This window comes from Anomaloglossus baeobatrachus, chromosome 4, assembly GCF_048569485.1.
Source record: "Anomaloglossus baeobatrachus isolate aAnoBae1 chromosome 4, aAnoBae1.hap1, whole genome shotgun sequence".
NCBI classification, from domain to species: domain Eukaryota; kingdom Metazoa; phylum Chordata; class Amphibia; order Anura; family Aromobatidae; genus Anomaloglossus; species Anomaloglossus baeobatrachus.
This window is the reverse complement of record NC_134356.1, coordinates 266,162,727-266,189,117: the sequence shown is the minus strand read 5'-3', so window position 1 is coordinate 266,189,117 and position 26,391 is coordinate 266,162,727. Positions and strand designations below refer to the sequence as shown.

The 26,391-nt window shown below is 45.9% G+C and overlaps 1 protein-coding gene across 1 annotated transcript in view; it reads left to right on the top strand.

The window, feature by feature from the left end:
- Window positions 1–26,391, top strand: part of USP44 (ubiquitin specific peptidase 44) — a 53,046-nt gene that overhangs the window by 13,266 nt on the left and 13,389 nt on the right. The window contains exons 3-5 of the mRNA XM_075344816.1: window positions 18,699–18,897; window positions 23,387–23,495; window positions 25,310–25,515. Coding sequence (XP_075200931.1) covers window positions 18,699–18,897; window positions 23,387–23,495; window positions 25,310–25,515 — 514 coding nt within the window. The remainder of the gene's footprint in view (window positions 1–18,698; window positions 18,898–23,386; window positions 23,496–25,309; window positions 25,516–26,391) is intronic.

Below are 26,391 nucleotides of genomic sequence, written 5' to 3'. Positions count from 1 at the left end.
CCTATGGATTTTATATCGAATGGATCAATATTGGCGTAGTTTGATGAATTGGCACAAATTAAAAGATGCTCAAAGTTTTGACCTTTTTTTATGTTTTTTTTTTTTTTGTTTAGCGTTAAATCCCACAACGCTTTCAAATGTCACAAATTGTCTTATCTGCACAAAAAAAATATAGATTTTGTGGTCCAAACTCTGGAGTACAATTGTACTGAAATTTTGTGACATTTTTGCAAGTCTCAAATGGAATAAAACACCTTAATAACCAAAAACCAAAGTGCAGAATCAAAAAGACCAAACAAAGTAAATTTGGCTTAAAAAAAAAAGTGCAAATCAAATAATGAATATGATTCAAAGTACTATGAAAAAAGCACATAAGCAACGCCGAGCCTGCACCATAGTTTGTAAAAAGGTTGTCACCAGTCATCTGAGGCTATGTGCGCACGTTGCGTAAATACATGCAGCGTAACTGCATGCGTCCTGCGTCCCCTGCACAGTCTATGGAGATTGTGCAGGGGCCGTGCGCACGTGGCGTCTTAGAGCGCAGCGCTTCGGCTGCTGCCCGAAGCGCTGCGGTCTAAGAAGTGACATGTCACTTCTTTCCTGCGCTTTGCCAGCAGCCCCTGCTCTGTCTATGGGAGGGGCTGCACTCAGAGCACATGGAATCAGCTTTTTTTTTTCTCTACGGACATTTTCTGCAGCGATTTGAAGCGCACGTGTGCTCTTCAGATCGCTGCAGAAATTTCTGCAGGGCTAGTATGCAACATGCGCACATAGCCTGATGCCTTTGCAAATACATGTTGCACACTCTAGGACACTGCTGTTCATATACTTCCAGAATTGCATGTGCCATTTTGCCATTTGATGATCCGCCATTGGGTGACTCCTTTTTTTTTTTTTTTTGGCAACTTTGGGCCTGTTGATTAAGAGTAGAGATGGGCGAACCTGCAGATGTTCGCGTTCGGAGGGTCCAGCCAGATTTAAAAAAATAAATCAATTTTGGGACAAGTCTTGAACCTAAACATCTGCCCGGATGCCGAACCCAAAAAGTCTATGGGGACCCGAATGTGTATGAGAGCTAATGATCAGACCTGGAAGTAGTGTTACAGCCACGCGGGAGACTCATTAAGTATAACTCTCCTGCTTTATTCCTAATTTTCTTTCTTTTCCCTTCATTTTTAATTAGACTTATCCGGGTTCCTGAATCCGAACAGTTACATGGAGTTCCCTAAGAACTCAGTGTTTGGGGTCTGCGCACGGACACTAGGTTTCTGGTATGGACACCGAACTTTGTAGTCTGGGTTCGCCCATCACTAATTAAGAGGAATCCCAGACCATTTTGGGTTTTTGATTTACCATATTTTTCGGACTATAAGACGCACTTTTTCCCCCCCAAATGTTGGGGGAAAGTGGGGGGTGCATCTTATAGTCTGAATGTTGGCCATGGCTGCGGGGAATGAGGGTGCTGCGGTGGAGCGGGTCATCGGCGGCATGCGCAGGCTGTAGCAGCGCCCTTCCGTGACCACGTGGACCCATTCATTTCATATGCATGCATCCTCCCACCCATCATCTCTCAGCACTGAAGCCGGAGCTGATAGGTGGGCGGGATGATGGGCAAGGGGTGCGTGCATAGTAAAGAGCCGGCCCGCGTGATCACCCCTGGCAACTACAACCTGGAGTGATCATGTGCGGCTATATTCACTGCCCCCCGAGTATCATCATCAGCGCGGGGGACAGTGAATAAGTACAGTATACTCACCGTTCCTCCGTTCCCTGCAGCATCGCGATTTCCTCCTGTCTGGCGGCCAGCTGATCTGTGTAGAGAGCAGTGAGCACAGCGATGACGTCATCCCTGTGCGCACCGCTAGTCTCCACACACATCGCAAGCCAGCAGACGGGAAGACATTGCGATGCTGCAGGGGAACGGTGACCGACTCCACATAGGAGAGCGGCGCTGCTGCTGACACAGACAGGAAGATGATCGATGCTGCTGGAGGGAGGAAAGGTGAGTATAAACGTTTATTTTTTTTTTTTGTGTGCCACAGGATACAGGCCATATACCAGGATGGGGTATATTATGAGCAGGATGGGGGTATATAGTAGGATAGGGGTATATTATGAGCAGGATGGGGGTTTTTATTAGGATGGGGGCTATACCAGGATAAGGGACATATATACAAGGATGGGGATCATATACAAGGCAGGAGGATCATTACCAGGATGGGGAACCTTAGTGCAGAGTTTAATAGTGTCATCAGCAGATCCTCGCCCCATAAGTGTGTCATGACCAAATTTTTTGCTTAATATTTTATTTTCATATTTTCCTCCTCTAAAACCAGGGTGCGTCTTATGATACGGTGCGTCTTATAGTCTGAACAATACGGTACTTTTAAAGTCATTGAGAGTAATTGGCAGGTGTCTGATAAAGAAAAACACTGTGGGTACAGTGTACAATGAAAGCAATCTATAGTTTTATGTTTGTAGTCTTGACTGGCTATCCGTTCTCTTCTCTCCTTCAGTCATCATGTATCATCAGTTTATTTTCTTATGAGGTAGAACACTCATCTCTGTGGAGCCATTGCTCAATGCAGGAGACTAGGCATGGAAAATCAGCTTATTTGCATGTAAATTACCAATGCATGCCGTCCTGTTCAGTGACTTTATAAGTAGGCCATTTATATGCATCTGTATAGTGCAAGTTGTATACAGTGATTCGCATATACATACATGCATACCTATCTCAAAGACCAGCTTTATTCCTTCAAGACCAATAATGAAGCTCTACTCTATGTACATATGCAGTACTGTCCAAAGAATTTAGGAAGGTGTGGGGCAAATGCTGCAAATTAAGAATGCTTTTCAAAAATAGAAGTGTTAATAGTTTATTTTTTTATCAGTTAATAACATTTTGATTTAATTTATCTTGTTTATTTTATTTCATAAAAACAAATTATTAAAGGGAACCTGTCACCTGAATTTTCACTATTAAACTAAAAGAATCCCCTTATGCAGCTCCTGGGCTGCATTCTATGAAGGTGCACCTAGGCCCTGACTCCCCTTCCAGACCCCAAAAATAACTTTATAAAATTGGCCCTTAGGTATGCTAATTACCTTGGTTGGCCAAATAAACGGGCTCATTTTCTGCTTGTTTATCCCCCCACTGTCGCTGAGCACCGTCTTGCTTCGTTGATTGACTGGATGACGCCTCCGTCATCCTCCTCGTCGCATTTTCAATTCTTGCGCCTGTGCAGTTAGGTCAGCTCGTGCAGGCGCAGTTCGCTCTGCCATATCGTGGGCAGAGCAGAAAACATAGCTGCCCTAGCTCGCGCCAGTCAACGGCCAAGTTTTATAAAGTTATTTTTGGGGTCTGGAAGCAGAGTCAGGGCCAAGGTGCACCTTCATAGAATGCAGCCCAGGAGCTGCAGAAGGGGATTCTTTTAGTTTAATAGGTAAAAATCTGGTGCCAGGTTCTCTTTAAAGAAAAAGGTTATCCAGTTTTACACCGGATAACCCTTTTCTTTAATAATTTGTTTTTCCAAAGACTGCTACAAGTCTGCGGTCACTCTGTGCAAGTATATGGAGCGAGGACGGATGCAATCTAGACGGAATGTGGCTGGGAGTATACATATTGCATACTTGCTGGCATGCACCCACTGCTCCTAGCGCCGGCATCCTCACAGTGTGCAGTGAGCGCAATGGGAGAATTCACAAGTCTGCAGTCACATGGTGACTGCATACTTATTGCTTAACCCCTTCCCGACATATGAAATACCTGTACGTAATATTTTGCGATGACCTCCCGCACATGGATGTACTATTATCTTATGGCGATCATCCGGGCACGGGAGCTGTGCACACGCGATCGCTGCCGGGAGCTTGGTGTAAGTGATATCAGAGCTATGGCTGTTTAACCCCCTAAATGTTGTGAACAATAGCGATTGTAGGGCTGGGAGACGGAGTGCGCTCCCTCGCCCACTAAATTGGGCCCCCCCCTCAATGTTATCACAGGGGTCCAATCGTTGCCAGAATATACCAATGCAAAAACTTTTTTTTCCTTCTAGAAATTTGTTATTATTGTGTTAAAGCTGCAAAACATAAATATAGAAATGTGGCATCCAAAAAATTCCTGAATTGCTGTTACTTTTTGATTTTGCCTCACAAATAAATAAAACAGAATAGAAAGCGATCAAAAAATGTGGCCCAAAATAGTAAAAATAAAACAACTCCACCTGCAAAAAAAAAAAAAAAAAGCCCTCACATGACTCTTTTGGCATAAAAATGAAGAAAAAAAAAACTATAGCCTTCAGTGATGCAAAAAAATTATAAAATTTGTTAAGTTTTTTTAGTGTGATAGTAGCCAAACCTAGGAAAAAATTATACCCCGCCTAATCACTTATACTTCAAGGCGAATAGTGTAAAAAAAACAAAGCCACTTTTTTAACTATTATTGATCTGTTCATTCTGCCTCCCGATGATCACAGTAAAGCTCAGCTCACATTTATCCTGCTCTCTATGCTGGGCGCTTATATCAGGGTTTCCATGTAAATTTCTGAAAATATGTGAGACAAAATTCCCAACGGAAAATTTACTGTAATGAGGCAAATGGAGTCTCTTTGAAGTCCCGTCTGGCCTGTATTCTGGTGGTGTCCATCTTTTTACATTTTTTTTTTTTTTTTAGGTGTGCACAAAAGTGCAGTCAACAACAGTTTTGTGCACTTTTTGAAAAGGAGGACACTGAGGCCAAACGGAGCCCGGAGTAACTTTGCTGCCTCATTAGTGTATGGATCTCTCGGGGGTTTTACCTGAACTACATATTTCGGAAATTAAATAATAATTTTATTCACTTATATTGCGCTTTTACATATATCAGCAACACTGTCCTCATTGGGGTTCACAATCTAATGCGGGCGTCACACGGTATGATCTATCGTGTGATCGCACGAGCGATCGTACCCGCCGCCGTTGTGTGTGCGTCACGGGCAAATCGCTACCCATGTCGCACAAAGTCGTTAAACCGCTGTCACACGTACTTACCTGCTGAGCGACCTGGCTGTGGGCGGCGAACATCCTCTTCCTGAAGGGGGAGGGACGTTCTGCGTCACAGCGACGTCCCACAGCGGCCAGCCAATAGAAGCGGAGGGGCGGAGATGAGCTGAACGTAAACATCCCGCCCACCTCCTTCCTTCCGCATTGCCGGCGGGTGCCGCGGGACGCAGGTAAGCTGTGTTCATTGTTCATTGTTCCCAGGGTGTCACACGGAGCGATGTGTGCTGCCCCGGGTACAATGAACAACCAGCGCAAAGAAAAATAAACGATTTTTTAAAAATGAGCGACATGTGACAGATAAACTATTTGCACACGATTTGCAAACGCTTTGCGTCGCTCGTAGGTTGTCACACGGGACGACGTCGCAAACTATGCCGTATGTGCGTCACAAAAAACGTGACCCCGAGGATGCATCGCAACGATAGATCGTCTCGTGTGACGCCCGCATTACTTCTCTATTTGTAGGTCTTTGGAGTGTGGGAGGAAACTGGAGAATCTGAAGGAAACTCACACAAACACTGGGAGAACATACAAACTCCTTACAAATGTTGTCCTTGGTGGGATTTCAACCCAGAACCAAAGCGTTGCAAAGCAACAGAACTAACCACTGAGCTACCGTGCTGCTCAAATGTAGATTGAAACCCTAATGTAAATGCTCAGCATAAAGCAGAGGATAATTGTAAACTGATCCAAAATGTACCCCAAGTAGCTACAAATGGCATTCAACTGAACCCACAAATAAACAAGTCTCCACTCAGGTCTGTCATCTGTCAATGGAAATATAGGGGGCTTCCAGTTACTAGCACAAAGGCTCTGGAAAAGCGATGTGGCTACCTTCCAAAAAGAAATCCATGAATTTTTGCTCTCCCAAATTCAAATGCTGCCCTTTTTTTTTGAGTACCGTAATGTGCCTAAGGCTGGACTCAAACGAGCGCATCGGATGCGATATGCTAATGACCCCAGCCTCAGGTTCTGCTGCGAGCGTAAGCCGAGTGTCATGCGATTGTGACCCGATCCTGCAATCAGGTCACAGCTGTGAAGCTAGGGGCGGGCGCTGCAGAGGGGAGGGAGGAGTTAATCCCCCCCCCTATCTCCTCCATTGTCAGCCTGTGCATATATCGCACTGCAGTGGGATAACATCCGTATGCAGTCCGATGTATCTCATGCACCCATTCTCTTGAATGGGTGCGAGGGATACGGCTCTCGCAAAAAATCACAGCATGCTGCTACTTTTCTGGAATCCAGATTCTGGATGCGAGAAAAGCTAACCAACTGCTCGCCGTCATTGCCTAACATTGGTCAGAGTGCAATGCGAGATTTTCTCACATTGCACTCGTCCGATCGCAGTGCTCATGTGAGCGTACCCTAAACCATAGTTAACATCCACACATTTGGCAAAGTTGTAGTGAGGATAGCCCGCTTAATTTACAGGGTGTGTGTCCAGAAGCACGAGTGGACACTACAGTGTACTGGGCACTACAAGGGCATATTTGCAATTTTTTTTTTTTATTCTGCAACATTCACGGTGTTTGACTCCATGTTTGTTTTGCAGAGATAAAATCGTCTTTACACTCCTACATGAATTGCCAGAGTATATTAGTCCAAAAAAACTATTCTAAGAACATCTGTGCTCCAAAAGTCAAATGGCGCTCCTTCCCTCCTGAGCCCTGCCATGTGGACAAACAGTACTGTACATGTGGGGTATTGCTACGTTCAGGACAAATGGTGTAACACATTATGGGGCTTGTTTTATCTATTCCTCTTGTGACAATTGGAAATCTAGGGCTAAAACAACATTTCTTTATCGTTCCTATGGGAGACCCAGACATTGGGGTGTATAGCTTCTGCCTCCGGAGGACACACAAAGTACTACACTAAAAAGTGTAGCTCCTCCCTCTGAGCATATACACCCCCTGGATACCAGATCTAGCCAGTTCATTGCTTTGTGTTCAGGAGGCATACATCCACACATGCATTCTCATCTGATTTTTCATTTTGGAAAGTTTTTTGAAGAAAAGCGGGTCCAAGCCTGGACCCCCGGCATGTCCCTTCTCACCCCACTGTGTCGGCGGTGTTGTTAAGGTTGATTCCAAGGCTGGAGCCTTACATGCCGCGCTCCTTCACCATCCCTCGGGCTTGAAGTGGGAGCCAGCACGGTTCTCCTTGCTTTGCAGGAGGCCGGTCTCCATCCGCAGCCCTTCAGGATCCTGCTGGACGGAGCACTCATCCCCAGGGACTTGGAACCCTGCGTCTCAGCAAGCTAAGTATCTGAGACGTTTATACCCGGGGGGTCCCTTGTACTTTATTGTTGGGGAGAGTGTGCTGTGTAACTGTTTTGACATTTCCGGCCGGTTCTCTGGTTGTCGCCTGAGAACCGCGACGAGGGTGCCTGCTCGCCGGCCGCATCGCTTAAATTTAGGCCCCGGCTTCGCCGGAGGCCTACTTTCGATTTCACTGCCCTTGCATGTCAATCATGCAGAGGGACAGTGCGGCTCCGCCCAGCGGTAGTTCGGCACAGGGGAGGGACACTCCTCTCTGAGCACATGTCCCCTCCCCTGTAAATCTCCTTGGCCCTCCAGATCCCGCTCTCAGCAGGTCCCGCCCCCTCTCCTCGCTCCGGCGCAATTTTATCAGCGTTTTCGGCGCTGGCTGCAGCATCCCTGCTAAGCTGCTTGGGGTTCCGGGCTGTGGGATCTGGAGGGCACACAAACGGTCTGGTAAGCCACAACCTCCAGTTGTGGAACTGCTTATAGACTCTCTGGGGGTCATTCTGGCTCAGAGCCCCCACTTCAGCAGCATGTCTCACACGAGGAGCAAGGCTGCAAGGCTGTACTCTATATGCACTGCATGTAAGCTCATACTGCCTGAACAGAGCACATATCCACATTGTGATGCCTGCTCTAACCTGACAATGCCTCAGCCTGGAATCGCACCCAGAGTGGTCCCTCCGGCTGCTCCGGCTCCGGTGGCTGAACCCCCGGCTTGGGTAGAATCCTTCTCTAGGTCAATCTCCCAGTCTTTTGCCGACTCCATGGGACAGCTGTCCCGGACTTTGCTGACCATGCATCAGCCCCCTTCTCAGGGCGCCTCTGCTGCTAGGGCTCTCTCAGCGGAGCTCACAGAGGATTTTTCATCTGGTCCCAGACCCCGTCCTCCTAAGAGGAGACGCAGGGCTCCCTCTCCTACCTCGTCCCGCGGCTCTGATTCAAGAGCTGACTCGCAGGACGAGGAGAATGCCATTACTGGGAGCTCGGAGGCTGCCTCCATGTGCCCCATTGATCTGTCCGAAAGTGACTCAGATGTTAGTGATTTGATTGCGTCCATTAATTCTGTACTGGATCTCAATCCGCCAGTATCAGAGGAGCAACCCTCTCTGGCAGAAAAGCACCAGTTTACCTTGCCTAAGAGGACAAGGAGTGTGTTCTTTAACCACTCCAGTTTTCAGGCCACTATGACCAAGCCTAGGGCCTGTCCTGACAAACTCTTCCCAAAGCGTGGTTCTGATGACCGTTTTCCCTTTCCACCTGAGGTGGTCAAGGAGTGGGCTCATTCACCAAAGGTAGACCCTCCGGTGTCTAGACTCTCAGCCCGGACAGTTGTATCAGTGGCTGATGGCACCTCTCTTAAGGATTCCACTGACCGCCAGGTTGACCTTCTGGCCAAATCTGTATATGAGGTGGCAGGGGCCTCGTTCTCCCCATCTTTTGCAGCAGTGTGGGCTCTCAAAACCATCTCTGCTTCTCTAGAGGAGATGCATTCCCTCACCAGGGAATCTATGCCCGAAATGGTTGCCTTAACTTCCCAAGCTTCAGCTTTTTCATCCTATGCCATGTCTGCCATGCTGGAGGCTTCTCACCGCACTGCGGTGGCTTCGGCTAATTCCCTCGCTATCCGCAGGATCTTGTGGCTTCGAGAGTGGAAGGCAGATGCTTCTTCAAAGAAGTACCTTGCTGGGCTCCCTTTTGCTGGATCCAGGCTATTCGGTGAACAACTGGATGAAATTATTAAGGAAGCTACTGGCGGGAAGAGTACTTCCATGCCACAAACTAAAACCAGGAAACCTGCCCAGGGTAGGAACCAGTCGAAGTTTCGTTCCTTTCGTTCCTCCAACTGGTCATCCTCTAAGCCCTCGGCCTCGTCCACTAACTCAGCCAAGGACCAAAAATCCAACTGGCGCACAAGGGCGCGTCCACAGAAGACCGCAGGAGCTGATTCCACTAAGGCAGCCTCCTCTTGACTATCTGTCCGCGCCAGCAACGTCCTTAGTCGGTGGCAGGCTCTCCCACTTTGGCGACGTGTGGTTTCAACACGTCTCCGATCAGTGGGTGCGGGATATCATCTCCCACGGCTATAGGATAGAATTCTCTTCCAGCCCGCCAAACAGATTTTTTCTGTCCACTCCCCCCTGCTCCAAGGCCGCCGCCTTCTCTCAGGCCGTGGCATCCTTGCAGGCCAACGGAGTAATTGTACCGGTTCCCGCCCGGGAACGGTTCAGAGGTTTCTACTCAAATCTCTTCCTAGTCCCCAAAAAGGACGGTTCCTTCCGGCCCATCCTGGATCTCAAGCTTCACAACAAGCATGTTCAGGTGCGGCATTTCCGCATGGAGTCTCTGCGATCAGTCATTGCCTCAATGACCCAAGGAGATTTCCTGGCATCAATCGACATCAGAGATGCCTATCTGCATTTGCCAATTGCAGTTTCACACCAGCGTTGGCTACGTTTTGCAATCGGAGAGGAACATTTCCAATTCGTGGCTCTCCCCTTCGGGTTAGCCACGGCCCCCCGAGTATTCACCAAGGTCATGGCAGCAGTGGTTGCGGTTCTGCACCTCCAGAGGTTGGCAGTGATACCTTACCTGGACGACCTTCTAGTCAAGGCTTCATCCAGCGCAGACTGTCAGCGGAGTGTCTCGCTCACTCTCGCCACTCTAGTCCAATTCGGGTGGCTTGTCAATCTGCCCAAATCCACTCTGACTCCGACCCAGAGTCTCGCATACCTAGGGATGCAGTTCGAGACTCTGCCGGCACTTGTGAAGCTGCCCTTGGTCAAACAGCAGTCCCTCCATCTGGCGGTGCGCTCTCTGCTGAGGCCCTGCCGTCATTCCATCAGGCACCTAATGCAGGTGCTGGGTCAGATGGTAGCATCAATGGAGGCTGTTCCCTTTGCCCAGTTCCATCTGCGTCCTCTGCAGCTGGACATCCTCCGCTGTTGGGACAAGCGGACTTCCTCCTTGCACAGGTTAGTGGCTCTGTCGCCACAGACCAGGGGCTCCCTTCAGTGGTGGCTTCGGCCCCTCTCTCTGTCTCAGGGACGCTCCTTCCTGGCTCCGTCCTGGGTGATCCTCACCACGGATGCCAGTCTATCCGGCTGGGGAGCGGTATGTCTCCACCACCGAGCACAGGGCACTTGGACTCCGTCCGAATCAGCCCTCTCGATCAATGTGCTGGAAACCAGAGCTGTGCTTCTAGCCCTCCTAGCCTTTCAAGCGGACGCTCTGGTTCAAGATTGGTCCCAGTTTCGTCTGTCCTACGTGTTTCCCCCTCTAGCTCTCTTGCCCAGAGTTCTGCGCAAGATCAGAATGGAGGGCAGTCGGGATTATCCTCATTGCTCCGGACTGGCCCAGGCGAGCTTGGTACCCAGACCTGCTCCATCTGTCCGTAGACGTGCCGTGGCATCTTCCGGACCGTCCAGACCTTCTCTCACAAGGTCCGTTTTTCCGCCAGAATTCTGCGGCTCTCAGATTGACGGCGTGGCTCTTGAGTCCTGGATCTTGACTTCTTCTGGTATTCCTCCTGAAGTCATCTCCACTATGACTCGGGCTCGGAAGTCTTCCTCGGCCAAAATCTATCACAGGACCTGGAGAATTTTCCTGTCCTGGTGTCGCTCTTCCGGCCATGCTCCTTGGCCTTTTTCCTTGCCGACCCTTCTGTCTTTTCTACAGTCCGGTCTGCAGCTAGGACTATCCCTCAATTCCCTCAAGGGACAAGTCTCGGCTCTGTCAGTGTTGTTCCAGCGGCGTATCGCCCAGCTGGCGCAGGTACGCACCTTCATGCAGGGCGCGTCTCACATCATTCCGCCTTACCGGCGGCCCTTGGATCCCTGGGACCTCAATCTGGTCCTCACGGCCTTGCAGAAACCCCCCTTTGAGCCTCTTAGGGAGGTTTCTTTGTCTCGTCTTTCACAGAAGGTGGTCTTTCTAGTGGCCATAACTTCCCTCAGGAGAGTCTCTGATTTGGCTGCGCTCTCTTCGGAGTCACCTTTTTTGGTTTTTCATCCAGACAAGGTGGTTCTCCGTCCGACTCCGGACTTTCTCCCTAAGGTGGTTTCTCCTTTCCACCTTAACCAGGACATTTCCCTGCCTTCCTTTTGTCCGGCTCCTGTTCATCGCTTTGAAAAAGCGTTGCATACTCTAGATCTGGTGCGTGCTCTCCGGATCTATGTGTCTCGCACCGCTGTTCTTAGGCGGTGCACCTCTCTTTTTGTGCTGACCACAGGTCGGCGTAAGGGCCTCTTGGCTTCTAAGCCGACCTTAGCTCGTTGGATTAGGTCGGCCATTTCCGATGCCTACCAGTGTACTCAGGTGCCTCCCTCGCCGGGGATCAAGGCACACTCAACCAGAGCTGTCGGTGCCTCTTGGGCTTTCAGGCACCAGGCTACGGCTCAGCAGGTCTGTCAGGCTGCCACTTGGACTAGTCTGCATACCTTTTCAAAGCACTACCAAGTGCATGCTCATGCTTCGGCAGATGCAAGCTTGGGCAGACGCATCCTTCAGGCGGCTGTCGCCCATTTGTGAAGTTAGGTTCCGCCTACTTCTCAGGTTTCTGTTTATTCCCACCCATGGACTGCTTTGAGACGTCCCAATGTCTGGGTCTCCCATAGGAACGATAAAGAAAAAGAGAATTTTGTTTACTTACCGTAAATTCTTTTTCTTATAGTTCCGTAATGGGAGACCCAGCTCCCTCCCTGTTGCCTGTTGGCAGTTTCTTGTTCCGTGTGTTATCACCGGCTGTTGTTGTAGACAGAGGCTCCGGTTGTTCCGGTTCTTCCTCTATCTTTACTTGTGGGTGGCTATTCTCCTTCAGCTTTTGCACTAAACTAGCTAGATCTGGTATCCAGGGGGTGTATATGCTCAGAGGGAGGAGCTACACTTTTTAGTGTAGTACTTTGTGTGTCCTCCGGAGGCAGAAGCTATACACCCCAATGTCTGGGTCTCCCAATACGGAACTATAAGAAAAAGAATTTACGGTAAGTAAACAAAATTCTCTTTTTTACTAATAAAAATATAATTATTTTTTCTTTACCGCCCAATAGTATAACACTTGTGGTGTCAATGTGATCACTGCACCCCTAGATGAAGTAACTGAGAGGTCAGTTTATAAAAAAGGGGTCACTGAGATTTCTGCTGTTTGGGACCTCTGGGGCTTTGCCAATGTGACGTGGCACCCGCAGACTATTCCAGCTAACTCTGAAGTCCAATATGGCTCTCCTTCCCGTCTGAGCTTTCCACTGCATTCAAAAGTAGTTCCTGATTACATGGAGGGTATTGGCGCACTCAGGAAAAATTAAACAAACTGTGTGGTCCATTTTCTTTCTTTTTAACCCTTAGCTCACTGCACCACTAGATGAATTCATTGAGGAGTGTACTTTGTAAAATTTGGTCATTTATGGGTGGCACTGCTTTTTTTTTTTTTGGCATGTCAGGGGCTCTGCTAATGTGACAAGGCACAGCCTTCTTGTGTGCCAGAACAGTATTTTTCCATTACATATGAGGTATCTGTGTACTCAGGAGAAATTGCACAACAAATTTTATGGTCCATTTTCCCCTGTTACCCTTGTAAAATTGAAAGAGAGACAGAGAAAGAATTTTCATGACCAGAAGTTTACACTTGCTCTGAATAAAAAAAACGGATCTGTTGCCTGATTCCGCCAATTGACTGGTTCCGCCACCCATAGCCTTCCATTATAACACACTACGGATGCCGACGCATCCGTTGCTGTCAGTTTTTATCGCCGCACATAAAAAACGTTACATTCTGCGTTGCTTCCGCCCAACGGTCAGTCACTAAACGACTGATCCGTCACGCGGCGGATGCAACGCAGGGCCATCAGTCACAATCCGTCGTTAATACATGTCTATGGGGAAAAAAACGGAATCCTGCAAAATAGGATGCAGGATACCGTATTTACTCAGGGCGACGGATTACAACTGATGCAAACAAACAGAAATATGAAAGCAGCCTTAGTGATGGGTCAGCGTGCTTACACTGCCCGTTCCTCGATCGAGCATCGGAGTTCTTGTCTGCGACGCAAGTACAGAGTATGTTTGAAGTTAATGGGAAACGCGAGCATTTTCAAACTCAGATACTGGAGGCTTGATTAACAAGCTTTAGCAAGCACACTCGCTCATCACTAATTGTTATATGTAGGGTCTCTGTCATCATTATGCACCTCTCACATGAGGTTCCAAAAACCTGCTATTGCACCACTATTCCAGCAATCATGGATTACCCACTCGTTACATTTGTCTTAGATTTGGGCCTGGAGGAAGCTGACAGATTGTAGACTTCTACATCACAAACTTCATTTTAATAATTGAGGATTGTGTTATAATGTGATTAGCCTTAAACTTTTCTAAAATACTTTGATCAGATGTTTAGGAATACGTATTCTTACAAACCAGAGATCACAATCACTACTTAGGATTTGGATGTAATACATATAGACAGTCAGAAATGCTGTATTTAACTCTATACTTTGGGTCTTATGTGATCTTTTCTTCTCCATTGCAGTAAATTATCATTTTGGTTCCTATGTTTTGCATGCATAAGCAGTAGTCACATAGTCACAGCTAAGGCTGCTTTCACACTTCCGTTATTTTGCATCCGTCGCAATCAGTTGTGTGACTGATGCAACGGATTCATTGCAGATAGTGGCACAACTGATGTGACTGATGCTGCAAAACAACGATCCGTTATTTGTTTTTTGGGGGTTTTTTTACTGTTTTTTTATCGGTGGCCGGCTACTGTGAACGATCAGCTGATCACCCGGCGGCCGGGCGATCAGCTGATCGTTCACAGTAGCCGGGCGATCAGCTGATCGTTCACAGTAGCTGGCCGCCGGCGATTGGCTGATCGTTCACAGTAGCCGGCCGATCGGTTGATGGTTCACAGTAGCCAGCCACCGGGCGATCGGCTGATCGTTCACAGTAGCCGGGCGATCAGCTGATCGTCTGGCCGCCGAGAGAGACATTGATTTCAATGATTAAACATGAGCTGAGCATGCGCAGTGAAAAAAAGGATTCCACCGCTCAAAAAACGTTACATGCTGCGTTCCTGCCACCCGATTGTCAGTCGTTCCAGGACTGATTCGTCACGCGGCGGATGCAATGCAAGGCCATCAGTCACAATCTGTTGTCCATACGAGTCTATGGGGGAAAAAAACGGAATCCTGCAAAATATTTTGCAGGATGCCGTATTTCCTCAAGGCGATGGATGGCAACTAATGCAAAGCAACACAAGCATGAAAGCAGCCTAAGGGAAACCATGCAGAATGTTACAATAATTTTTTATTGCTATGAACAGGGCATAACCATTAGGCTATGTGCCCACGTTGCGTTCTGTCACTGCAGAAATTTTTGCAGCGATTTGAACAGCACACGTGCGCTTCAAATCGCTGCAGAAACAGTCCGTAATGAAAAGCCGATTTCATGCACTCTGGATGCAGCCCTCACCATAGACCGAGCGGGGGCCGCATGCAAAGTGCAAGAAAGAAGTGACATGTCACTTCTTTAGTTACAAGTGAAAAGGTTTTGTGATAAAAGGTATCACAAGATTATAATTTTGTTCCTCTCACTGAGAACATGCAATAATTATGTAACTTCTTAGAACGCAGCACTTCGGCAGCAGCCAAAGCGCTGAGTTCTAATACGCCACGTGGGCATGGTTTAGGCACAATCTTCATAGATTGTGCTGGGGACGCAGGACGCATGCAGTTACGCTGCGGTGCAGAACGCAGCGTAACTGCATGAAAATACGCTACGTGAGCACACAGCCTAACTGATAAAAGCCGTAATCTTAGCTCTTACCTGTTTCGTAGTGTGCTGGAATATTTGGTGTCGCCCTCTGCCATGTTGGCATGTGACATTCTATGTTCAGTCATCAGAGGTGTCCTCTTTCCTAGTAATCTGCTTGGAGAGCAGCAGCTGGCATTGTGGTGGTCAGATAAGAGTGTAGTGTGGGAATGTTGTAGTCAGCTGTCCTCAGCTTGGCTGGAGCTCAATGTTCCCCTCTGGTAACGCTGCAGGATGAATACACCGAGTGTAGTGCATGCAGTGTAGCAAGGATTACTTTTAATGTCTTTTCTGGTGGCATGGACCCTGATGTATGAGAATACGTCACGTGTTATTGAATTTGCATTTTAATGTCTAAACCAGAGCATCAACCAAAGTTGACATGGTAATTTGGACATGGGATGGGTCCAGATCGGGCATCTGTGAGACATCTGGTGCAGTTTTAGACTTTTCAGACGCCTGTGAATTGCATATATGTTCTATCCATGAAAGAACATATACCCATTAAAAGTATCTGATCACACGTCCATGTTTTTTGGACCATGTATTTTCAAGACTCTTGGAGACATATTTGTTTTTGATAAAAATCACAGATCAAAGTTGTTCATACATGTCTGAGTCCTTGAAAATTACTGAATGCATACGGATGGCATCGGTGTGAACTCCATGTGCTGCCCATGATTAACATTGCAATGAGTAGGGGAATCTTTGTAATTCTTTATACGTGAAAATCACTGATGAAACCATGATAGCAAAAACTGAAACATTGACCAAACACTAAGGCTACTTTCACACTGCGTTTTTACTTGCGTTCAGTGGTCCCATCGGGGCATCCATCCAAACTGCCCCTCCCCCACCCCGCAAAACGTGTTTCGGACACATGCGCCGTCAGGGCCATTGACTATAACGGATCAGACTCTGTTAGCGTGTGCTCTGTTTTGCACCATTTTTGGGCATATACGTTTTCTGCAGACGGACACTCGAACGTAGTCGACTGTGTCTGGGTATGCTCCTCCAGTAAACGTATACTCCTGAAAATTGTGTACAACGGAGTACATGGTGACTCCATTTGCACAATTGTAGTCAGTGGCCCCATAGTCGCATACATCCGAAAACTGTGTTGCAGGGGGGTTTGGACGTAAGCCCTGACGGGACCACTGAACGGGGAGCGGAACCTAGTGTGAAAGCGGCGTAACAATGGGTTTGCTGAGTTTTTGATGCTGCAGAAAGACAGTGGATGGGATTTATAGATATTTCATACCCACAGTGCTTTTTTTATATGCCGTGTAAACTGACACGTTTGACATCCGGAACAAGTTAAGTTCTCTTGTGGTCAGAGTTTTTTGTGCAGATTTTCCCTCTAGAACTACATTGAATACAGAAAATCTTCAGGTAAAAACATTCGCTTCTGCTGCGGGAACGCACTAAAAATGCTTTTACTTTGCATATGACTATCAAGAAAATGTTCTCAAAGCCGGACACCAGGAAGTATAAAAAAACCAAAGCCACTTTATTTAATGTGAACTATCCAAACAAGACAAAAATCACAGCCTCAAAACACGAGAAAAATGGATTGAAAAAATACAATCCCTCTATTGATAACACTAAAAGACGTCAACAGACTTAATTCAGCGTATGCAGACTTTGTTTGGAGGGGAGGAAACCCAGAATAAAGCTGCGCACGCTGATGAAGTCAGTGGAGGAGGGTGGGATAAATTTCCCGGATGTCAGAGGGTATAACATTGTATGCATTATGAGACATGTGATTGACTGGCTGAGAGGAACGAGCAGGCACTCAGATTATGGAACGGAACTCAAGTATGCAGAACCATAGGACCTGACGTCCATTTTACACTCCCCAATGTCTAAGGTTGAAGGTCATATAAGAAACTCGGTTATATTTCGAGACACCATGTTGGCCTGGAGATTGGTTAGACGGAAATTGGGACTCTCCTGGAAGGTATCAAAATACCTAAATCCTTGGGCGTCACCAAACTTTCTCCAGGGGAGAGAGAATAAATTATTCCTCAAATGGAAAGAGAGAGGCATTAGGAGTCTGATAGATGTCATGAATGTGGAAGAGAGAAGATGGATGACAGGTCGGGAGGTGCTTGACAAGTACAATCTCAACGGCCTCCACATTATGCAGTACGAACAATTGAAACATGGAGTACTGAAAGAGCTTGGTGAGATTGGAAGGGAATTGAACAAGAGCATGATTGATGAGCTTATGGGATGTAGCGTAACAAATGTAAATGTCTCCCGAATATACCAAACATTTAGAGGTGTGCTAATATCCAGGGAAGATAGTCGAACACTTCTAGCATGGGAAAAACAATTGAAAGGACGAGAAGTGGTGGAGGTCATATTGAAAGGATGGGTCCAGATGAGGAAACAAGTCACTAACGAGAGCTGGAGGGACACCCAATTTAGGATATTACACAGGGCGGTTTTGGGCTTCAACATACCGGGCAGAGTGGCACGGTGTCCTAAGTGCCACAAAGAAAAAACAGACATGATGCATGGTTTGTGGGAATGCAGTCCAATAAAGAGGTTTTGGAACCAAGTCAGAGCGTTAGTTCAAATAACATGGAAAATTTCCTGCAAATTAGAACTAATGGTGTGGATCTTCCACTTTTTGGAGGGTGGAGTTAGAGGGGGATTGAACGCTCAGGACAAAAAAACATTTGTAATCATACATGACATAGCCATGATAGCTAAAAGATGCATCCTAAGGCACTGGATACAGGAGGAGGCCCCAGCCATAGGGGAAGTCATCAGTGAACTGCACAACCTTTTGAGGCTGGAGAAATTAGAAGCAGAAAGGGACAAGGATAATTTGACAACCAAGTTTTTTAGGAGGTGGAAAACTTTTATAGAAGTTCATTACAAACAGGAGGACATAAACCATTTAGTGGCACCCTTCAGACATACGGAGTGGTACCTCACAAATGAAATCCAGGATAGTCTGGGAAAGCTGAGGACTAACTAGCAGGGACCCAGGTGAGGGACAAAGGCGAGACAATATGACGTCATCAAGACATGACATTGGCACTAGAACTATTAGAGAATGGCACAGGGGTTCAGGGGTTTGTTTTATGTTATGTTTGGATTTTTTAACTCTGATTCATTATTTGTCAATGCAATCTGAAGCGGGATTGGAGATAGAGCGGGGATTCTACCCCTTCCAATGATACTTATCGACAGCTGAAATCTTGTCTTTTGTAACTCATACTACTTTTGATACGATATTGAAATAAGTTTGTAAAATCAATAAAAATTGTTTTGGAAAAAAAAAAAAAAATACAGGAATCTAATTTAGCTAATAGGTGCAGAAAATCTGCAACATCAAAAAATCTCAATTCTTACTGTGCGAACATAATCTAAAGGGAACTCCTGGGGAATTTACTGCTTATCGACATGAATCCACTGGCATTTGGCTGGGCTCATGATATGGGAGCCAAAATCTCAGTCACTGGAACCATTTCTTCTCTTTGTATCCTCTCACTCAATCCACTTGTATGTCACCATCGACACTCCATCTCTGTGCATTACTAAACATGAGTATATGTATTTCTTTAATAGGTCACTTGTCTTGCCTGTGATAATAAGTCCAATACCATAGAACCCTTCTGGGACTTGTCACTGGAGTTTCCTGAGAGGTATCACTGCAGTGGCAAGGAGACTGCCTCCCAGCGACCTTGTCTGTTGACCGAGATGTTGGCTAAGTTCACGGAGACGGAGGCACTAGAAGGAAAAATCTACGCCTGTGACGAGTGCAACAGTGAGTAGATGCAGTATGTATTCATAAAGATATTCTGTTCTAAACCCAGGAATATTATACATGCTCTTCTTTATTTTCTTTCTGCATCACATACGAGGGGCGATCCAAAAGTAATGATAATCAATAATAAACACAATGAATATATTAAAAAAATATATATATTTTTCTACATAGTCTCCTAACAAGTCTATACATTTAGTCCATCTCTTTTCTAAACTTAGAATTCCCTTCGAAAACAATTCTTGATCTTGACCCTCAAAAAAATCCCCAACAGCGGTTATCACGTCGCTATTGTCGTCAAATGTCTTGCCCTGGAGGTGTTCCTTGAGGCGAGGAAAAAGAAAGAAGTCACTGGGGGCTAGATCTGGCGAATAGGGGGGGGGGTGTTCCACCAGTTCAAAGCCCGCTTCTTGAATGGTTGCCATGGCAACTGCAGCTTTGTGAGCTGGCGCGTTATCTTGGTGAAACAGCACTCCAGCCCGCAGTTTGCCGCGCCTTTTCTCCTTGATAGCCTCCTGCAGTCTTCTTATTTGATCTGCGTAGTAGGAGCCCGTAATAGTGGCTCCCTTCTCCAAATAGTCCACCATAATAATTCCTTAAGCGTCCCAAAAAACGGACGCCATAACCTTCCCTGCTGAGCTTGACACTTTGAATTTCTTCGGCGTCGGTTCGTCGGCTCATTTCCATGTCATCGATTGTTTTTTAGTCTCGGGATCAAAGTGGTGGATCCAGGTCTCGTCCATGGTCAAAAAAGTGACAAAAATTCTCCTTGTCTGCTTGGAACTTTTCGAGATTTGCTATTGAAATGTCAACTCGTTTCTTCTTTTGCTCGTCGGTTATCATTTTGGCACCCAACGCGCGGAGACCTTTCTCATATGCAATTCTTTTGCAAGGATTCTTTGAATACTGCCATATGAGATCCCTGTGACCTCAGCTACATGCCTGATAGTCACTCTTCGATCTGCCAATACAACTTCTTCAACTTTTTTCACGTTTTCTTCATTTGAGGGACGTGGATGGGCGTCCTTCACGATGTTCATCTTCCGTCGATGTTCTTCCCAGCTTAAATTCCTTGGCCCATTGTGCAACTGTGGAATATGGAGGAGAAGAGTCCACCAATGTTTCCACCAAGTCGCTGTGTATGTCTTAGGCTGCTTTCACACCTCCGGTTTTTGCTGTGCGGCACAATCCGGCACTTTGCAGGAAAAACGCAACCGTTTTTTATTTTTGCTGCCGGTTGCTTTTTTCCCGCATAGACTTTAATTAGTGCCGCATTGTGCCGCATGGCCTTGCGTTCGGTCCGTTTTTTGCCACATGCGGCAGATTTAGCCGATGCGGCGGCCAGATGGAACGTTGCCTGGCACGTTTTTTTTATGCGGCAAAAAAACCCGCATCCGGCCGATGCGGCGCTTTTCTCAATGCATCCCTATGGATGCGGCGCGATGCGGCAAAAACCGCATCCGGCCGCCGCATGCGGTTTTTGTCACTGCGCATGCTCAGTAGGATGCCGCAAGCGGCAAAAACCGGACAGGCCGCATGTAAAAAACTTATGCAAAGGATGCGGTGTTTTCACCGCATCCGTTGCATAGGTTTCACAGCCGGATTGAGCCGCACGGCTCAAATCGGATGTGTGAAAGCAGCCTTAGGTAGTCATTTTTTTTCAAGTAGAGGTATTTGATGACAGCTCTGAGCTCGTTTTTTTCCATTTTGATGTTCACTCCTCGGCAGTTCATATTCAAATGAATGTAGCTCCCGGGAATCGTGGCCTATTTAAGTGATTTTTTTTCCTGGACTAGTGGGTACCTAAGAGAGAAGAAAACATTTTATTTCAATTTCTGTGTGCAATAGAAATAACAGATTATCATTACTTTTGGATCGCCCCTCGTATACCGGTATATCCTGTAAATCTATAAATGCCCCAACATAAAAATAAGTCAATAATTGCTACCTGTATTGTCATATTTCAGCTTGTTGGCTTCTGTTGAATTTAAAGCACGACTCCCAACGGGTTTTTTTTTTCCAGCAGTGAAGTGGCATTTAAAATCTAAGGGCGGCTTTGCACGTTGCGATGTCGGTGGGGTCAAATCGAAAGTGACGCACATCCGGCGTCACTTTCGACATCGTACTGTGTAAATGCTAGATGATACGATGAACGAGCACAAAAACGTCGTTATCGTATCATCGTTGCATTCACCGACATTTCCATAATGCCGGTGCCGCGACAGGTACGATGTTGTTCCTCGTTCCTGCGGCAGCACACATCGCTGTGTGTGAAGCCGCAGGAGCGAGGAACTTCTCCTTACCTGCCGCCGGCGGCTATACGGAAGGAAGGAGGTGGGCGGGATGTTTACATCCTGCTCATCTCCGCCTATTGGCCGCCTGCCGTGTAACGTCGCTATGACGCCGCACGATCCGCCCCCTTAGGAAGGAGGCGGGTCGCCGGCCAGAGCGACGGTCGCAGGGCAGGTGAGTGCATGTGAAGCTGGCGTAGCGATAATTTTCGCTACGCCAGCTATCACAAGATATCGTACCTGCGACGGGGGCGGGGACTATCGCGTGCGACATCGCAGCATCGGCTTGCGATGTAGCAACGTGCAAAGCCCGCCTAAGTCAACTGCCCATTATATATTCACCTTCCGATGGTTTCACATTTTATCAACGCTGCTTCGGTCCCATAGCACCCGGATGTTACGTCACAAGCTCTCAATACAACTCTATGTAAGGGAGAACGAGGCTCTCATAGATGCATTGAGTTGTGATCTCCAGCACACTCCATGAAGCACTGGAGCGTGCCGGCAGGAGACCGACCAAAGAGGCGGTGATAGCATAAAGACAGCGGAAGGCTAGGAGTATAAGACAGGGGGGGGGCAGGGACTTGCATTTAGGCTAGGAGTATAAGACGGGGGGGGGGGGCTTGCATTTAAAGCACCACTCCTGCGGTGCAATAAAAAAAAAAATCTGGAATGATGCTTGAAAGTAAGGATCTTATGGTTGTTGGAGACACTACCAACAATATGCATGGGTTTCTGCACATAGTGAAATAGCAGCATTTTCACATGTTCATCCTCACAGGTGGCTGTCCCTTGGCATACAGTGAAGGACACAGCACATGGACAAGAGCTGCAACACCTGCATTGTATTGATATACTTGACTGACAGGGTCAGCTCCTTACTAATCAAGCTGATTTTTTTTTACTTAAATCACAGGGAGACACTTTAGAGGACCTGTCACATTGTCGAAAAATACAAATCAAAAAAGGTCCGTGGAGCCTCTGTTAGGAGTCTCGACACAGAAAATAGCCAGATATCCCTCCGGGAAGGACCTAGCCAAAGAGTGGCTCTTTTTAGGAGACCACCATAACCACCATATTAAGTGGCCCTTTTAGTCAATATCCAACTCTTTTGACGAGTTTAAAGATATGACAAGGGAAATACCAAGGCCAGGTATCCATCCACAGACAGCTGTTTTGGGGTATTGCCCCTCATCAGTGTGGAGTAGGATTCTGGCCAGGTGAGAGCAATGCCTAGTAGACCAACAAGACAAAACAATCACTGATCTTGGGGAGACCAGCAAGAGAAAACACTGCCGGCAGCCAGCAAAGGCGCTCAACACAGTGAAATCCTAGGTGCATTGCCCTTGTCATATCTTTAAACTCGTCAAAGAGTTGGATATTGACTAAAAGGGCCACTTAATATGGTAGTTATGGTGGTTTCCTAAAAAGAGCCACTCCTTGGCTAGGTCCTTCCCGGAGGGATATCTGGCTATTTTCTGTGTCGAGGCTCCACGGACCCTTTTTGATTTGCATACTTCTTAGGGGGCAATGCACCTAGGATTTCACTGTGTTGAGCGCCTTTGTTGGCTGCCGGCAGTGTTTTCTCTGGCTGGTCTCCCCGAGATCAAAAATTGTTTTGGCTTGAATGTCGAAAAATAGTGATTTTTCTGTGTGGTAAATTGGTAAAATACATTAACTTACATTAGGCTTGTAAATATTCAGCACTCTCCCAAGCCATATTGTCCTTATTTGACCCAAAAATTGAATATTTGTTGTACTGCAGATCACTCTATAAATTATGTGTTTAAAAGGTTATTCCCATCCTAAAAAAGGCAGCAATTTACTACCTAATAAAATTATGCACTGTTCCCCTAATAAATATCTTTTACAGCTCATTGTCTAGATTACTGCCGGAACATGTGCAGTGCTTACGAGATCTTTCCAATGAAGCTTGTAAGCACTGTTCTGAAGCTGAGAGGCAGGGGAGCAGTATGCTACTGAAAATAAAGTTTGAGACTAACACTAATTCTACAGCTTCTGCCCACTAATAATCACAGGAGGATTATACTTGCCTCACTAATGAAAAATTCCATAATTTTTTTATATTTTTATTTATTTTATTTATTTTTTTGCTTCCCCAGTTCACCTCTTGCAGGAAGCAAGTGCTTTTTAGATAAGGAACTTAAAGTGATTAACGTATTTTATGTAATTTGCAGCAAAACGCAGGAAATTTTCATCAAAACCAGTTGTCCTTACAGAAGCCCAGAAGCAACTTATGGTGTGTGGACTACCTCAAGTTCTAAGACTGCATCTCAAGAGGTTCAGGTGAGGCACTATATTATGTGCAACTGATTGTCATATGTATCACTGCCTTCATTCTCAGCCAAGTATTCAGACAGCTGACAGAATTATCAAACATGTCCATGTTTCCCAAAACAGCCAATCACAGTGCAGCTTTCATCTTAAAAGAGCATGTTAAGAAATGAAAGCAGAGCTCTGATTTGTTGCTAAAAGTAATCGTCTTTTACACTGCATGCAGAATTATTAGGCAAATGAGTATTTTGATCACATGACACTTTTTATACATGTTGTCCTACTCCAAGCTGTATAGGTTTGAGAGCCAACTACCAATTAAGTAAATCAGGTGATGTGCATCTCTGTAATGAGGGGTGTGGTGTAATGACATCAGCACCCTATATAAGGGGTGCATAATTATTAGGCAACTTCCTTTCCTTTGGCAAAATGGGTCAGAAGAGAGATTTGACGGGCTCTGAAAAGTCCAAAATTGTGAGATGTCTTGCAGAAGGATGCAGAAGTCTTGAAATTGCCAAACTTTTGAAGCGTGATCACCAAACAATCAAGCGTTAAATGGCAAATAGGCAACAGGGTCGCAAGAAGCGTGTTGGGCAAAAAAGGAGCAAAATAACTGCCCATGAATTGAGGAAAATGAAGCGTGAAGCTGCCAAGATGCCATTTGCCACCAGTTTGGCCATATTTCAGAGCTGCAACGTTACTGGAGTATCAAAAATCACAAGGTGTGTCATACTCAGGGACATGGCCAAGGTAAGGAAGGCTGAAAAACGACCATCTTTGAACAAGAAACATAAGATCAAACGTCAAGACTGGGCCAAAAAATATCTTAATACTGATTTTTCAAAGGTTTTATGGACTGATGAAATGAGTGACTCCTGATGGGCCAGAGGCTGGATCAGTGAAGGGCAGAGAGCTCCACTCCTACGGCAGCAAGGTGGAGGTGGGGTACTAGTATGGGCTGGTATCATCAAAGATTAACTTGTGGGACCTTTTCGGGTTGAGGATGGAGTGAAGCTCAACTCCCAGACCTACTGCCAGTTTCTGGAAGACAACTTCTTCAAGCAGTGGTACAGGAAGAAGTTGGTATCGTTCAAGAAAAACATGATTTTCATGCAGGACAATGCTCCATCACATGCATCCAACTACTCCACAGCGTGGCTGGCCAGTAAAGGTCTAAAAGATGAAAAAATAATGACATGGCCCCCTTGTTCACCTGATCTGAACCCCATAGAGAACCTGTGGTCCCTCATAAAATGTAAGGTCTACAGGGAGGGAAAACAGTACACCTCTTGGAACAGTGTCTGGGAGGCTGTGGTGGGTGCTGCACACAATGTTGATCGTAAACAGATCAAGCAACTGACAGAATCTATGGATGATAGGCTGTTGAGTGTCATCAGAAAGAAAGATGGCTATATTGGTTACTAATTTTTTGGGTTTTGTTTTTGCATGTCAGAAATGTTTCTAAATTTTGTGCAGTTATATTGGTTTACCTGGTGAAAATAAACAAGTGAGATGGGAATATATTTGTTTTTTTATTAAGTTGCCTAATAATTCTGCACAGTAATAGTTACCTGCACAAACAGATATCCTCCTAAGATAGCCAAATCTAAAAAAAAATATTAAGCTTTGATATTTGAGTCTTTTGGGTTGATTGAGAACATAGTTGTTGATCAATAAAAAAAAAATCCTCTAAAATACAACTTGCCTAATAATTCTGCACACTGTGTATACAATATTGATGATTGAAACCCAATATTTTTTGTTCTGCATATAATAAAAAAATGTTGCGCATGAAGAACAACATAGTGATTTTATATATTTTTTAGGTGGTCTGGTCGCAATCATCGGGAGAAAATCGGGGTGCATGTCCAGTTTGGTCAGATGCTAAACATGGAGCCATATTGCTGTAGAGAATCTACTACAAGTCTGAAGCCGGATTCTTTTATCTATGATTTGTCCGCCGTAGTGATGCATCATGGGAAGGGATTTGGCTCTGGGCATTATACGGCCTTTTGCTACAACCCGGAAGGAGGTAGAGAATGTGCTCTGTATTTCATAAAAGCTAATAATGTCCTGTCAGAAGTAAGCATATAGGTTTCTGCCAGCCTCATTCAATCGCAGACCCATTTAGAAGAATGGAACTGATTTTCAGTCTCAAATTTCAGCAACTAAATCATACACTGATGCGCTTTCAGAAGTCTGAACTCACGTTGTCTTGTGGGAAAGCCATTATATATGTCTTACTGTGTCACGGTTTCCCAAAGAGCAAGTGTGTCCCCATTACGATTATTGTAAAGTAGCAAATCAGACATTGTTAAAATGATTCAGGCTTTTTGTTGACTGTATCCTTGCTCATTAAAGAGGACTTGTCACAAGGTCAAAAGCTGGAAGATGTTGCTCTCGTTTTATTCCCACTGGTCTACTGAGTATTTTTTATTTATTTATTTTTATTTTTTTAAAATTCTCCATACAGTATGAGATATGGGCCTTTTAACTCAGGGATTCTTTTTTATGGTCTGTGCCATGGAGGTGTGTCTTCAAACAATTATCCTAAGAGCAACGCTACCTTTGTAAACACCATGAAAATTAGTACTAAATAAAAAGATCCATATCTCTGGAACTGCATGGCGGAATTTAAAAAAATAAAATAAATAAAAAATATTCAGTTGAGTGGTGGGAGTAGAATACAAGGAAAAACTGGTCTCTTGACCCGGTGATAGCTCCTCTCTGATCTGTAACTTCAGTAGTCTCTCTGCTAATAGTTTCTGTTGTTAAAACTCTAAAGGCCCAGTCACACACAACGACTTACCAGCGATCCCGAAAACAATGCGACCTGATAGGGATCGCTGGTAAGTCGCTGGTGAGATGTCACACAGTCAGATCTTACCAGCGATGCAGGAACGATACA